Below are 14,648 nucleotides of genomic sequence, written 5' to 3'. Positions count from 1 at the left end.
ATTTCCGCTCATTTTATCCCAATCCTACATGTCAGGTTGAGTTGAGAGAAAGAGACTGGTACAAAGGCACCCAAGTCAGTTTCCATAGCTGAAAGTAGACTTTAACCTAGGTCTCACCAGTCCTACTCCACTACCTTAACCATTATACCACACAGACTTTAACTTAAAGTATTCATTCTGACTTTAAAATTCTAAACAGTTTGAGTCCTGAATACTCCAGGATCTGTCTGCTCCTATAAGCACCTGCACAGATCATAAGATTTCTGTGGCATCCTTGATCTGGTGTTTTTTCCCTGGTGGTTCTCAAGCATTGGAATTCTTCCCTTACAGGGGTCCCCTTTGCTTTTTGCATGATTTGGCTTTAAAAAGCAAACTAGGACCACTCTTTTTCCAGAAAGCTTTAACAGTCTTAAACTGGTCTTTTATGACAACTTCTGGATTCTTTTAATTGTTATGTTTGCATTTTTTAATATTTTGTCTTTATATGGTATTTAGTTTTGTGATGAATTTTTAAGCTGTTTTAGAAGTTGTGTTGAAAAGCATCCCATAAAAATTCTTAATGAAATGGAGCTGAAAGGACTTGAGGTTTCTTGGAGCTTCTTGTTAACATGCCTCTAATTCTCATTATTTCATATGTTTGCCATTCTATTTATTTTAAAGTTGCTGTTGTTGTTTAGTCGTTAAGTCGTGTCCGACTCTTCGTGACCCCATGAACCATATTGCGCCAGGTCTTCCTGTCCTTCACTGCCTCCCTGAGTTTGCTCAGTTTCATGCTCATTGCTTCAGTGATGCTATCTAACCATCTCATCCTCTGCCGTCCTCTTCTCCTTTTGCCTTCAATCTTTCCCAGCATCAGGGTCTTCTCCAAAGAGATCTCTCTTCGCATTAGGTGACCAAAGTATCTGAGCTTGAGCTTCATTATCGATCCTTCCAATGAGCAATCAGGGTTGATTTCCTTTAAGATTGACTGGCTTGACCTCCTAGCAGTCCAGGGGACTCTCAAGAGTCTTCTCCAGCACCACAGTTCAAAGGCATCAATTCTTCGGCGCTCAGCCTTCTTTATGGTCTAGCTCTCACAGCCATACATTACTACTGGAAAAACCATAGCTTTGACTATGCGGATCTTTGTCGGCAAAGTGATGTCTCTGCTTTTTAATATGCTATCTAGGCTTGCCATAGCTTTCCTCCCAAGGAACAAGCGTCTTTTAATGTCATGGCTGCAGTCTCTGTCTGCGGTGATCTTGGAGCCCAAATAAATGAAGTCTGTTACTGCTTCCATTTCTACCCCTTCTATTTGCCAGGAATTTTAAAGTTATTTTTTGCAATTATAAATTAAGAAGCATTATTTTAACATGAATGCAGGATTCTAATTCTGCAAAATCTCTGTATATTATTCACTTTTGCTGAGATAACTACAAAAGGAAATATGTATTTTTCCTCAACTTTTCTTCTAATTTGCATATTAGGCTTTTGCAGATAGCTTTAGTGAGAGGAATTTTTATAGTGCCCACTCATATCACACTGGACAGTTTACAGAATAAAAGTATCAATATAAAATCAAACATTCCAAACCAAAGCTTCTCCCCACCCCCAGTTAAAAGAACATAAAAACATTCCTGAATGGCTGCCAAGTTGTTGTTGTATTGATTGAATGCACCCTGAAAAAGAAGTATCTTAAGCACTTTTGGAATGCCAGGAATGAAGGGGCAGGCACATCCCTGGGGCATTGGGGCCACTACCAAGAAGGCCCAGTCGAATGCATATTATTCAAAGAAACTATTTAAACTGTACTTACAATAAGCATGGATCCTGGAGACTCAGTTCACTGTACATCCTTACAAATAACATTTTCACTGTAAAATTATACTGAATCATTCTGGGAATTTTAGAATGGATCAAAAAGACACAATCTTCTATTTCTAACTCCATTTTTTCCCATCATTTTCCTCATCATTTTTGTTTCCAGATAAAACTTATTTAGAAAGAAAAGATGGAATAACTGCACAATTTCTTTGGGCTGCTTGGGCTTGGAGCCCTTTGTTTAGAAGTATTCTTAATTAAATGAAAAAGATTTTTGATATGTACTTATTTATAGGAACTTTCCCTGAGAAGCCAGTTTTCAACATTTCCTGTTGAACTACAACATTTAACATTTAAACTACAACATCACTCTGCAAAAGAAACAAAAATTTCATAGTAGTTCACAGAATTTTTTAATTTATTTGTTCCTTGAAAGGGATTTGTTTTTAATAGTGATAATTTGAAAGCAAGTGTACTCATTATTTATGTCAGTAATAATTACTTTGTCTTTTATTTCAGCTTTAATGAAAGAAATAAAGATCAATGATAAAAAGAAGCAACTAATGGAAAAAATAGCATTATATAATGAAAATAAGATAAACAGTTATGACCTCTTTGAATCTTCAATATAAATACATTTCTATCAATTATGTCTTCAGAAGATGGGGCATTTCTTCAAGCGAAAAAATGTATTTTTTTTAAATTATTGTTGTACTTACTGTATATACAGTACAAGAAAGCTACATTGATGTTACATAATGAGAGCATGTTTCAAATTGTATATGGATTTCTCTTATTTTCTTGCTCTGATTGAAATTATTTTGATGGATCTAGCCAAAATAGTAGCTTAAGCAAAAGAAAGAAGAGATAAAAGAGCAGCATCCTCAGTTGCAGCTGATTGCTGGCTGGTGTTTTCTCTGAAAAAAGTGGTATTTTTCTTGATTTGTACATGGCATTGAATTGGATGATCATTAGGTCTCTGTGAAAGTTGACTGTGATTTGTAAGATAATGACTCAAACCTGGGGTATGTGTATGTGTATATATTTCTTGCTGCTTAAGGACTTACTGCTTGAGGAAAAGCATTATGAACGGATTCCACTAAAAGGTATTAAACTGAAGGAGCAGTAATAAAGTTTTATCTGTTGTGCTCAATATATAAAAGTTCATTAGATAGTCCCCTCTGCACTGTGATAAGCACTGTAGAACATTTAATCATAATAGAAGGAATTCTACAACTGGAAGGTAATACAGTATACATCTGAATAGCAGATACTGGGGATAAAAATATATGGTTTCTTTCTGCCATGTGGATGTGGGGTGTAATCTGGAACTGGTATTACTTAGTATTATTTATTGTATCTCTTGTTTTGATTTAGGAAATTCTATTATATATTATAATGTAATAAATAATATCTATATGTAGTAATGATAATTCAGAGGTTTTTAAAACTAGTTGTAGTAGCATCAAGAACATACTAATGTCCTCCTCCTCATTCTTCTATATCAGTGTTTCTTAAAGTGTGGTCCAAGGACCCCTGGGGGTCCCCCAAGATTCTCTCAGGGGCCTGTCAAATCAAAATTATTTGCCAGATATTGAAGATATTTGCAAAAATTTAAAACAATGTCACTCTTCTCACGTTTATTTTTTCTTTAAAAAAATAGTTTTTTAATGAAAATTATTTTATGTTAATATCTAATGGGTTTAATATTATTTTTACATGATTCAATAAATATTCTACAAATGGGTCAATTTTAATTTTTAACACAGTAAATATTGATAAATATAACCTATATAAACAAAAGCTCTTTTGGGGTCATCAATATTTTTTTTTAAATGGGAAGAGGTCCTGAGAGCAAAATGTTTAAGGAACTGTTCTATATGGCTTCCTTTTATTCCAAATTATTAAAATAAACCACAACGGCAGTTATGGGACAGGTTTGAGAAAGGAAAATCGTGATAAAACTGTTTCTTGCAAGCTGATCTGCCACTGATTCTTCTGTCACCTTCATCAGAGACCTGAAATAAGTGCTGTGGCAATTCTCCTTATCTCAGTGCCAGCCAGCAGCACTGAGGGAGGCAGAGGAGTTTTCGGTAGGAGATGACAACGTTGCAGAAATAAAGAGTGCGTAGAAGTAGAGGAGGAACTCTGAGCTGTCCTTTTCCTCCCGCATTTGGCAGCAGCGGTGTTCTTCCCGTTCAGCCTGCAGCACTTTGGGCACTGAGGGCACAGCGGAGGTGGCAGGATCGAGGAAGCACGCCTGTTACTATTACATGGGATTTCTTAAAGTAGAAAGAAGAATCCCTGCTTTGTTACCTGTATCCACGGCAAGTGCAAGATTAGCTGGAGCAAAGATGCCCAGTCTTTGGGCATGACATCCATGATGCGTGGAGGACGCTGGGTCTTAACAGTGAGACTCCCCGCCCTTTTTTGAGGTCAAACATACTGAATAAAAGTACAAATGCTAAGTATTGAACATATTCCTTACGGTTTTTTAATAGCTGGGTTCCTAATGAACCCCAGCCTGCCAACCGCATTTTATTTTAGCACGTTATGCGGGTTGAGCCTTTCTCATAGTACGTTAATCGCAGCTGCGTCTTAGGGGTCTTATTTTATGCCTACTCTCTTGTCCTTCTAAGTCACATTCAGTTCCTTGAGGGAAGAGCAGCAAAAGCACGTGACCTGCTGGACTCTCCAACTGACGCAAGCAGGAGGCTTCCGACCCCGTCGACTTTTAAACGACCATCACTTTCGCTTCTCCTCGGCTCACACCCCTGTCCAGTCAAGCAAGCACGTGACCTGACCTCAAGCCCCGCCCTTCCAGTCTCAGGCCTCCAAGTCACGCGAGCGTTCCCAGCTCCGCGGCTTCCGAGCCTCCCCCGGCCAACCAGAGGCCGGTCTGGCGGCAGCCTCTTCCCGACGCTTTGGGAGGCGTTTCCCAGGTCTTGTGCGGGGCGGCGCGGGGCGGGAGGAGGGCGCGAGAAGGATCGGAAACAGACCCCACGGGAAGAGTCGCCCGGGGGAGGGCGTAAAGGGCGGGCTCGCGGCGGAGGCGGCTGGAATCAACCAATGAGCGGCACGGCTCAGCGGCGAGGGAGGCCGCCTCCCGGGCGTGGAAGTAGGTTCTCTGCTCCGCCCCTTTTCCTTTCGGGCTCGGCCGCGAAGTATTCTTCCGGGCTTCCCTGGGCGGCCGAGGGGCCTCGGCCTGTCTCCCCCGGGGTTGCTGTTCTCTCAGAAGCAGGCTGGAGGACGGGCTGCGCGTGGCGCCCGAGGAGGGGCCTGGGGGCGTGGCCGTAGCGCCCCGCTGAGCAGGTCCGCGCTCCCCTTCCGATATTTCGGCGTTAGAAAGTGGCTTTTGTGGGCGATCGTTCATGTGAGGGCATGCGTATCAAGGTGGGAGAACCTTGGCGGAATGTTCTCTAATATCCCTTTATTTGCATTTTCAGCGCATGCAAGCTTTTAAAAAAAAATCCGTAGCATTTTTAAAATAAAACGACTGCGGTATCCAAGGCGGAAATGCGTTAAAACTTGACTTTCTTTTTCTGTTTTAATGTCCAGGTAATTTAGCCTTGATGCAGCCCAGCATGCGACGCAAAATAGAGTGGGACAGCTTCGCTGTAAGCTCGCCTGCGAAACTCTGCAGGCTGACCGAAGCGCCGCCTCAGCCTCCCCTCGCGAGCCCCGGGGGCGACGAGGCTGCCGCGGTGGGGAAGACCCGCGTCTTCTCCCCCGCGTCGTCGTGCAGGGAGTTCTCCCGAACTTCATTCGCTGCAGGGGATTCTTCCTCGGACGAATTTGCAGCAGACGATGGCATCGGCAGTGGGGCCAAGGAAGGCCAAGACCATCCTGTTCTCAGCAAAAGCTTTCTTGTAAAGCCCACCGCCTCTGATATGTCTATGAAAAATGTGGCAGCATCCTCTCGGGAGTCTGTGAAACAGAAGGTGCGTAAGTAGCAACCCGAATTGCGGGGTAAAAAGAGTTGCAGAGGGAAATATGATACAGATCTGCGTTGATTCCTAGGTGTTTTTGTTACTCTGCAGTTGTTTGTTATACAATACTGCTTTGTAAGGACTTATTGATGAATGGCCTCAAAATCCCTTATTTGACTAAATTTGATAACCTTTCTTTCCTTCTGAGGATAATTTAATTTTTATCTAGTCATTAGGATTTTATTTTGTAATTTTTGAAGTATTTTTCTATAATTAATGTCAGTTATGCAACCCCCACCCCACCCCCATTTAGCCTTTTAAAATATTCTTAATAAAGTTCCTAGATATTTTTTCTTTTTTTACAGTCCTTGATAAATATTAGGTTATTTTTTCATGACTGCATGCTTCTCTTTGTAACAGTTTTGTCCCCACCAGAGAAACATTTAGCTTAACCAGAATTTGATAGCTTATGATATCATCTAAATTATTTTGGCTGGTTCCTTGTAGTTCCTTGTAGTAAGGAATTATAAACTGAGAACAAATGTTGACTTGCAGTTTTGGTTTGTAGGAGGTTGCCAGGAGTCCTGGTTCAGATGACATGCCAAGCTTTCAGATTCTGGCAGGCTTAGTTAGTCCTGATAGTGTGAGGAGCCAAGTGAGAAGAAAAAACATTTCTGTATCTCCATATAACTTGTGGCCTGTAAATAAGAATTCTCTCAAATCTCAATGTATTATTGCTGGTGAACATGGCCATTGCTGCCTAACCTAGTGTGGGTTTAATATTTCTGTAAGTTGGCTTCCACTTATAATTTATGAAGCTTATCTTATTCTTTACTATTTAGATCAAGCAAGAAGATTGCAGTGATACAGGAACAAACATTGCACCAAATCCCGAAAGAAAAAGTGTTTTAAAAGAAAGGTGGGCTGAATGTGGTCGGAAAAGAATAAAAGACCAAGATCAGGACCAGGGATCTCGACTAATATATCGTAAAGCTCTGCTGGGTATATTTGGGGGAGAACTTCAAGCTCGAAGAAAAACTGCATCTATAAATGGAATTCATAAAGAAAGCCCTTGCAGAAAAGAGGAAATTGGATCAGTTAACAATCTGAGACAACTTTCAGTAGTATCAAAAATTACAGAGCAACAAACTGGAAACAATTTACATTGCTTGAAAACTACACCAAAGGAACATATTAATATTTCTGTCAAGCAAGACAGTAAAGAGTCATGTTGGTCAGATGGCAATTCAAGACATGTATCTGTAATCTCAAGTTCAGGAGAAAAAGAACAGGAGTCCAACATTCAGAAGGTTTCTTTGAAATCAGAAAATAACAACTCTAGGCACACTATAAAAGCAGTTTCTTGGCCTCAGCCTAATTTACAACAGAGTTCTGCAGTACTGGGATTTGAAAAAAAATCAGAATTTCAACAGGATACCAACTTTGAAAAAGCTACTACAAAAAAGGAACATAAAACTTTGAAACACAGTTTCAAAGAGATTACCAAATCAGGAGTTGGTTTAAGACAAATCCCTATGGTATCAAGACTTGAGGATGAAACAGATCTTCAACAACAATCCAACTTTCAGAAACTTTCCTCAAAATCAGAAATTAATACTCAGTTCAGACATTGTGTGAAAAAGATTTCTAGATTAGAATCTAACTTAAAACATAGCCCTGCACTATCAAATTTTGAAAAGGAATTAAAAGCTCAACAGGATTCCGACTTTCAAAAAGCCATTATAAAAACAGAAAATAAAACCTCTAGGTATAGCATAAAAGAAGCTTCCAAACCAATGGGTAATTTACAACATACCCTTACAGTATCAAAAACTGAAGATGAATTAGAACTTCAACAGGATCCCAACATTGAGAAAGCTGTTACAAAAACAAACAATAAAACTTCTGGGTATAATGTAAAAGAAGTTTCCAAACCAAGGGTTAGTTCAAAACATAGTCATAAACTATCAAGATCTGAACGTGAATTAGAACTTCATCAGGTTTCCAACTTTAAGAAAGCTGTTACAGAAACAGAAAACAAAACTTATAAGTATAGCATAAGAGAAGCTTCCAGACCAGTGGGTAGTTCAAAATATGTTCATACAGTATCAAGATATGAAGATGAACAAGAACTTCAACAGGATCCTAGCTTCGAGAAAACTGATATGGAAACAGAAAATAAAACATCTAGGTATTGCATAAGAGAAGTTTCTAAGCCAGTGGTGAGTTCAAAGCATGGTCATGGACTGTCAAGATTTGAGGATGAACTTGAAGTGCAAGAAGATTCCAGTGTTGAGAAAGCTGCTACAAAAACAGAACATAAAACTTCTGGGTATAATGTAAAAGAAGTTTCCCAACCAGTGGTTAGTGCCAAATATATCCATACAGTATCAAGATTTGAAGATGAAACAGAACTTTATCAGGGATCAGATGACTCACAGGTTTCAGTAAAAGAGAAGACTGATGCTTCTGTCGGACAGAGTAAAAAGTTTGGGAAAGAAAATTGCCGATCAGAGCACAAATTTAAAAAGTCTAACTTTTCACAAATTGGAGAGCAAAAAGATAGGCAAGTCTCTCCTAAACAGCTAAGTAAAACCTCTGATGAAGATATTTTGGCTAGCCAAAGCAAGAAAGAATATTGGAAATCAGAAACCCACCTGAGATATGTATCTGAAGATTCAAAATGTGAAGGTGAACAAGCCAAGCAGATTAGCAACAATCAGAAAGCTCTTGTAAAAGGTGTTAGTACTTGCACAAAACGAAAAAACATAGCAAAAGACAGGTGCATTTCCTCCACTTCATCTAATGCACAAAGTGATGCTGCAGAGAAGTTTCTGAATTTCCAGAGGACAGTTATTGTGAAACCCTCACCAGAACCAGTGTTTATGGATGATTCAGAAACACATCAACAGGTGAAACATTAACCTACAGAGGGGTATTTCTGAAAGGGAATAATTGCTAAATAGTATTAATGTCATTGTTTTAATCCAGGTAAACTCTCAGAAACTTGAATGAAAGCACGCTTGCAACTTAGTCTAGAAATGTGCTAAAATTCCCTTGGATTTTCATTAATCTTTATGTTGACAGGGCAAGAATTGTAGCAGACTTAAATGTCAAGGGAGTCATTTTAATTGACAAAATATTTAGGAATTCTAATTACATAGACTTTTAGAGGTGGCACCATTGTAGGAGATTTCAGCGATGGATGGGAATTTGATCTAGAAGAGTTTTTAACATGTAATTCCAGATACACAGAAGATCTATTTTTTGCTGAAATGTTGTTTCAGTACTTGGCATACATAGATTCATAGATTAATTTCATAACTCTTTTGAAGCTATGTTAGCTTTTCTGTGGTATGTTTAACAAGTTGCATGATTTTTAAAGATTTCTGATACAGACGTTATTAAGAATACATACATTTTAGTCAGATTTTCATAGTAGGCCTAGCAAATTACCCAGAATGAGTTATCCTTAGTTAATCATATTGCTTCCAACTATTTGCTGAATGATATATTATGAATCATCTTCTTGCTTTATATGTAATTTTTTTATTTTTTTATTATAGGAATTTGAGCTATCCTTTTTTTTCTGTGATGATGGACACATCTTCCTTATCATAGAACTGTGGCAAGCCTAATAAATTAAAGATAGTAGTGTGCAAAATCAGCTGTATAGAACAGCTGGTTTTAGGTGCTTAGTGTATATCAGCAGCTTAGGTGAGAGAGGAAAGGGAGGGCAATGGGAAGATTGTGCTGGCCTGCTGATAGAATGTGTTGCACTGGGACATTGGGGAAAAGCCAAGCCTTTGGGAAGGTTAGGGGCAGGTAGGTCAGTGGAATATGCTACACTGGAAACTGCTGAGAGGAGAGAAGTGACATGCACCAACCTTATCTTGTCATCCATTTGTATTTTGTTTCATCTGAAGCCAAGAACAAGAAAAGCATTCCAATGTAGAATATTTTATACTTTTGTTTATCTCACTTTCTTGTCCTGTATGATAGACATGAGAAAATACATACAAAGGGAGATGGCTGTCATTTTAAATATACTTATAGAAAAAAACTGGATTTGACTTTTGAATAAGTCTCATCAAGTTACTTTTATGTCCATCTTATGTTGATCCCCCCCCTTTTTTTTTTACAGTGTATGGAGTACAAGAAAGAGCTTTCAGCTGAAAATGATTGGTCTGACATGGAGGATGGAGAATCACTGGTTACTTTTTCACAAGAAGATTCCATCCCTAAACAACATACTTCAGAAACGATGGAAACATCAGTATCAACAACAGAATTTGTGATGTATCCTCCTCATTTGTACAGTCAGAAAATGAACGATTATGCAAAATATTGGACAAGCAATCCAAAGCCAACACATTCTTTTTCAAGCCCCACTGAAAACACTTCATATTCCAATAATCTTTGTGATATTTCTTTAGATACCCCAATAAATTCATCAAAGGGTAGAAAACGTTCAGTGGAAAGTATGCAAGAGAGAGTGTGGTCATATGGTTCTCTATTAGACTGTAAAGAAAAAAACAGACACCGGAGTATGGAAATAGGAACATATGTTCCTGTCTTCTCTTCATCACGCAAGTCAGACTCTTTCATTAATAATTGTGTAAACCAGGATTTGCCTAGGAGATTGCCCAAATATTTACAAGAAGGATTTATTGATACACACTGCCATTTGGACATGTTATATTCAAAAACAGCTTTCAGAGGCACTTTTTCTGAATTTAGGAAAACATATAGTAGCACCTTTCCTGAAGAATTTCAAGGCTGTATAGCTGACTTTTGTGACCCTCGTACTTTGAACAACAACTTATGGGAAGATTTATTAAAGGAAGACATGGTTTGGGGGGCATTTGGCTGCCATCCCCACTTTGCTCGTTATTACACAGACCTTCATGAAAGAAATCTCTTGCAGGCAATGAGACACCCCAAAGCTATTGCCTTTGGCGAAATAGGACTGGATTACTCTTATAAATGTACTACAGAAATCTCAAAGCAGCATAAGGTAAATTTTTATACTACAGCGTATTATGTACTTTATAATTGTGTGGTACTAAACAACAGTAGTTGAGTTGATTAACTGGCTTTAAAGAAAATACCTTGTCGAATCACTGATGATGATAGTCTGATAAACAGAATGAGTGGTGGATTGTAGAAGAGCACAAAATGTTTTGAATTCATATGCCACATTTTGAAATCCAGGTGCTCTGCTCCAAGTTCAAAATGGCTGTTTTGGTCTTGCTGGAAGTGCCCAGTATTGTTCCAATCAATTCAGGGAGTGTTCAGCTTAAACTACCGTTTCAAATGTAAAGTCAGAACATTACGAATTCAGAATGTTTTGTGCTCCGAGTGGATTGCTGAATCATTGTGAAATGCTGCTTCCAAACAGATACATGCAGTGGTGTCCTACAATGTTGAAAGAGGTACATAACTGAAAACAGCCCAGTATTCCTTATATCTAAATACTCATAATATGCTTTGATTTGGATACATTTGTAAAAGAAATAACTTTCATCATTTGTAATGTTTGTAGAATATAAGCAGTACATTTTTTGTTTCCTGGAGGTGATGTGCTAATATGAGCTCCGTACACATCATTTAGTTCTATGAGGTTTAGTCAGTGTCATTTAAGTAACCAGAAGAGGAATAAGTATCAGGAATAATATCACCTGTATGGTTTAGTCTGTTAGGATTGTGCAAAACATTTGAAGGGACACTGGCTGTCATCAACACAAAGCAGTGGTGCGTGCACATTCATTCACAGATAACCTGCCAAAGCCTTTGAAGCAGCCAGGGGCTTTCCAGAGAATGTGGCTGCCTCAGTGGTTCAAAGAATGTTGTTCCATACGCAGTTTTTACTGCAGTTGCTATGAAAACCAAGTGGAATCTTTGCTGCTAGAGCAGGCTTTTGTGTTTTGGAATGGATTTTGGAGTATAAATCATAACGGCTGTGCTTAATGGAAGCATATTTCCCCCATGTCTTACTTTTGTTCTCAGGGCAGTTATAATGGCCTTTGAAGATGTGCTGCTTTTTACTTGCTTCAGGTTTTTGAGAGGCAACTGAATCTAGCTGTTTCCTTAAGGAAGCCATTGGTCATTCACTGCAGAGATGCTGATGGTGATCTGTTAGAAATCATGAAAAAATGTGTACCAAAAGACTACAAAATACACAGGTAATTGTGCTATGTTCTTAAGTTGTACCATTCCTTTTATTTTATTTTTTTAAAAAACAGTAATAGAATGCTGAAGGCATTAACAGTCTGCCTGATTAGAATATTACTGTGTAGGCTACAACATCTTGGACAAATTCTAGAAGCTAAGGAGAGGTTTCAGTTCCCCAGATCTTAGATTTATGGACAGCTGAACAATATCTAATCATTTTTCCATGGAATCTTCTAACCAATAAATCAGAGCTGAAAATGAACCCATAATCTGACTGAAAAAATTCAATTTCATTGAAGTAAGATTCCATAAGTGATTGTTTTCATTCAAGATCATTTTGGCTAAAGCATTTGTATTGGGTTTTTCATACAAAAAAGAATTACTGAGATGGCAGCTATCATGCTGAATAACTGTTTTGTCAAATCTTTAGTATGACCTTCTTCAATGTTTTCTTGTTACTGGTTATTCATTTGACATTGTAGGATGACCGTTATTTTTGCTTTCTTCATAGGCATTGTTTCACTGGCAGGTATAGTGTCATTGAACCACTTTTAGACTACTTTCCAAATCTAACTGTTGGATTCACAGCATTGCTGACTTACCCATCAGCAAACGAGGCTAGAGAGTCTGTTCGAAAAATCCCATTAAGTAGAATAGTGGTAGAAACAGATGCACCTTATTTCCTTCCTCGGCAGGTAAGATTTTTTAAAAATGGATCCATTATCTTTCACAGTTTAACACTGCATTAACATAAGAGTTGTTTTGTTTTGTTTTGTTTTGTTTTGTTTTTGAGAGGGAAGGTCTTAGGAATAGGAAAGGAGATTTTGAAATGTTTAAAAGCTGACATGTTACCTTTCCTCTTGATTTGGGATAAAATAGATGATCCATATGATGTCTTGGAAAACTGTAACAAAAGATTGATAGTAAAGATATTACAAAATTAAAGGCACCAAATGATTCCATTAGTCCACAGCTTTGCATGTCCAGTAAAAGCTGAATTCAGTATTTTTGTAACACTTCTAAATAGATCTAAAAGTAGTTCTAATTTAATTCTGTCTTCATTGCTGTATTTTTTGTGATATGCAAAAGAAAATAAATAAAGCAGAGGAAAAATAACCTTCAACAACTACATATTTTATATATTAAGCAAAATTATTCCTAGTTCATGTTAACTTACATTAGTTATTCATGATGTGTTACATAATTATTAAGTCAATTTACTTAGTAGGAAAAAAGAGAATTAAACTTATCAGTTAGTATTGGCAGTCCAAATTTCAGAATAGTTCTCCAAATGGGATGCTTACCAATAGAATGCAAGCATTATTAGTGAAAGAACATACAGGTAGTTGGTTAACCACAGTAATTGGGACTGGAATTTCTGACACTAAATGATGCGATTGTAAAGTGTGATGTCACGTGACTGCATCGCTTAGCATCAACAATCCTGGCAGTCCCCATTGACGTTGTTAACTGAATCCCACCAGTTGTTAGGTGAGGACCCACCCCAATTCAAGCTTGGTCCCCCCCAGCCCTGAGACTTGGTAAGGTAAGGGACTGCCTCCTTTTCAACTCCCCTCACCCACCTATCTCCCCCCTCCCATCTCTGCCCTTTTCGCTGCCCTGCACATCAGCACTCCACACCAGCAGCACTGGGACTGAAGTAAAGGCCTAGGACCTTCCGCAGTCTCAGCCAGCTGCCTCCCCCAGGACTCTACTTCAACCCCAGTGCCGCCATTGCTGATGAGGAGTGCTGTCTCAAGTCTTACGCTGCGGCCAGCCACCACAGTATAAAGCCCCAGCTGTCCCCGCTGCCCTGCGCTCCACAGGCCCTGCTACACCCAGCTGACCTTTGCCATCTTCTTCCTCCCACTGCTGACAAGGCGCACCTGGCCTGGTCCTATGTGAGGCAACTGCTGGCTGCACCAGGCCTTCTTCCCAAGGCTGCATATGCTCTTGTCTAAACCACGTGCTGCCTCCTCACAATGCTTCAGAAGGCTTCTGAGGCCTTCCAAAAGCTCATGAGAAGGCTGTATCCACGCTTCTCCAAAACATGCTCTGCCTTCTCACGAGCTTTCCGAAGGCCTCAGAAGCCTTCTGAAGCATCATGAGCAGGCAGTGCACGGCTTAGAGAAGCATGCACGCAGCCTCGGGAGAAGGCCTGGCACAGCCAGCTGTTGCCTCGCATAGGGCCAGGCCAGGCACGCCTCACCAGCAGCAGGAGGAAGACTAAAAAAGTCACCTGAGTGCAGCAGGACCTGCAAGGCTGGGGCTTTGCACTGGGGTAGCTGGCTGCAGTGTGGGGCTTGAGGCAGCACTCCTTGGCAGTGGTGGCGCTGGGGTTGAAGTAGAGGATGAGTAAGACTGCTGAAGGCCCCAGGCCTCTACTTCAGCCCCAGCACCACCACCGCCACTATGTAGGGCAGAAAAAAGGGCAGAGGTTCGGGGGGAGATAGGCAGGTGGGGAGAGTTGAAGTGCCCCTGTGGTCATAAGTGCAGGAGGCTGCCAGATGCCCAATTTTTATATCACTTGGCCACGGGGCTGCTGCAATGGCCATAACTGCAGGGACCAGGCATAAGTACCATTCATTCAGTGCCACTGTAACTTTGAATGGTTGCTGAGCAAATGGTCGTTAACTGAGGACTACCTGTGTTTTCTAAAACTAATGAGTCTAATGAGTCTTGAAGAACAAAAGTAGTATGCAAAATAACGTCCGTCAAAGACAGCCATACAGTCACCCTCTGGGA

The 14,648-nt window shown here is 39.6% G+C and overlaps 2 protein-coding genes across 11 annotated transcripts in view; both read left to right on the top strand.

Annotated features, from left to right (window-relative positions):
* Positions 1 to 3,612, top strand: part of IRAK2 (interleukin 1 receptor associated kinase 2) — a 31,987-nt gene extending 28,375 nt beyond the window's left edge. Inside the window, exon 13 of one of the 3 annotated variants that reach the window (XM_088134306.1) lies at positions 2,320 to 3,612. In XM_088134306.1, the coding sequence (XP_087990432.1) occupies positions 2,320 to 2,432 (113 nt within the window). In that variant the 3' untranslated portion in view covers positions 2,433 to 3,612. The remainder of the gene's footprint in view (positions 1 to 2,319) is intronic. The other 2 variants (XM_088134305.1, XM_088134304.1) reach the window with 2 other exon arrangements.
* A 993-nt stretch (positions 3,613 to 4,605) lies between these two features.
* The window catches only part of TATDN2 (TatD DNase domain containing 2), a 22,518-nt gene continuing 12,475 nt past the window's right edge, over positions 4,606 to 14,648 (top strand). For 4 of the 8 annotated variants that reach the window (XR_015794918.1, XR_015794917.1, XM_088134297.1 and 1 more), the window contains exons 1-6: positions 4,775 to 4,918; positions 5,359 to 5,741; positions 6,572 to 8,641; positions 9,874 to 10,746; positions 11,787 to 11,914; positions 12,415 to 12,598. Coding sequence is in view for 6 of the 8 variants with exons in the window: in XM_088134297.1 (XP_087990423.1) it covers positions 4,870 to 4,918; positions 5,359 to 5,741; positions 6,572 to 8,641; positions 9,874 to 10,746; positions 11,787 to 11,914; positions 12,415 to 12,598 (3,687 nt within the window). In the remaining 2 variants the exon portion in view is untranslated. The other 4 variants (XM_088134298.1, XM_025163435.2, XM_007423254.4 and 1 more) reach the window with 4 other exon arrangements.

Source organism: Python bivittatus, unplaced genomic scaffold, assembly GCF_059951505.1.
Source record: "Python bivittatus isolate LINGU-HERP-01145 unplaced genomic scaffold, Pbiv_v1 ctg000080_np1212, whole genome shotgun sequence".
NCBI classification, from domain to species: Eukaryota; Metazoa; Chordata; class Lepidosauria; order Squamata; family Pythonidae; genus Python; species Python bivittatus.
The sequence above is the reverse complement of the archived record's forward strand: the minus strand, read 5'-3'. Positions and strand labels throughout refer to the sequence as shown.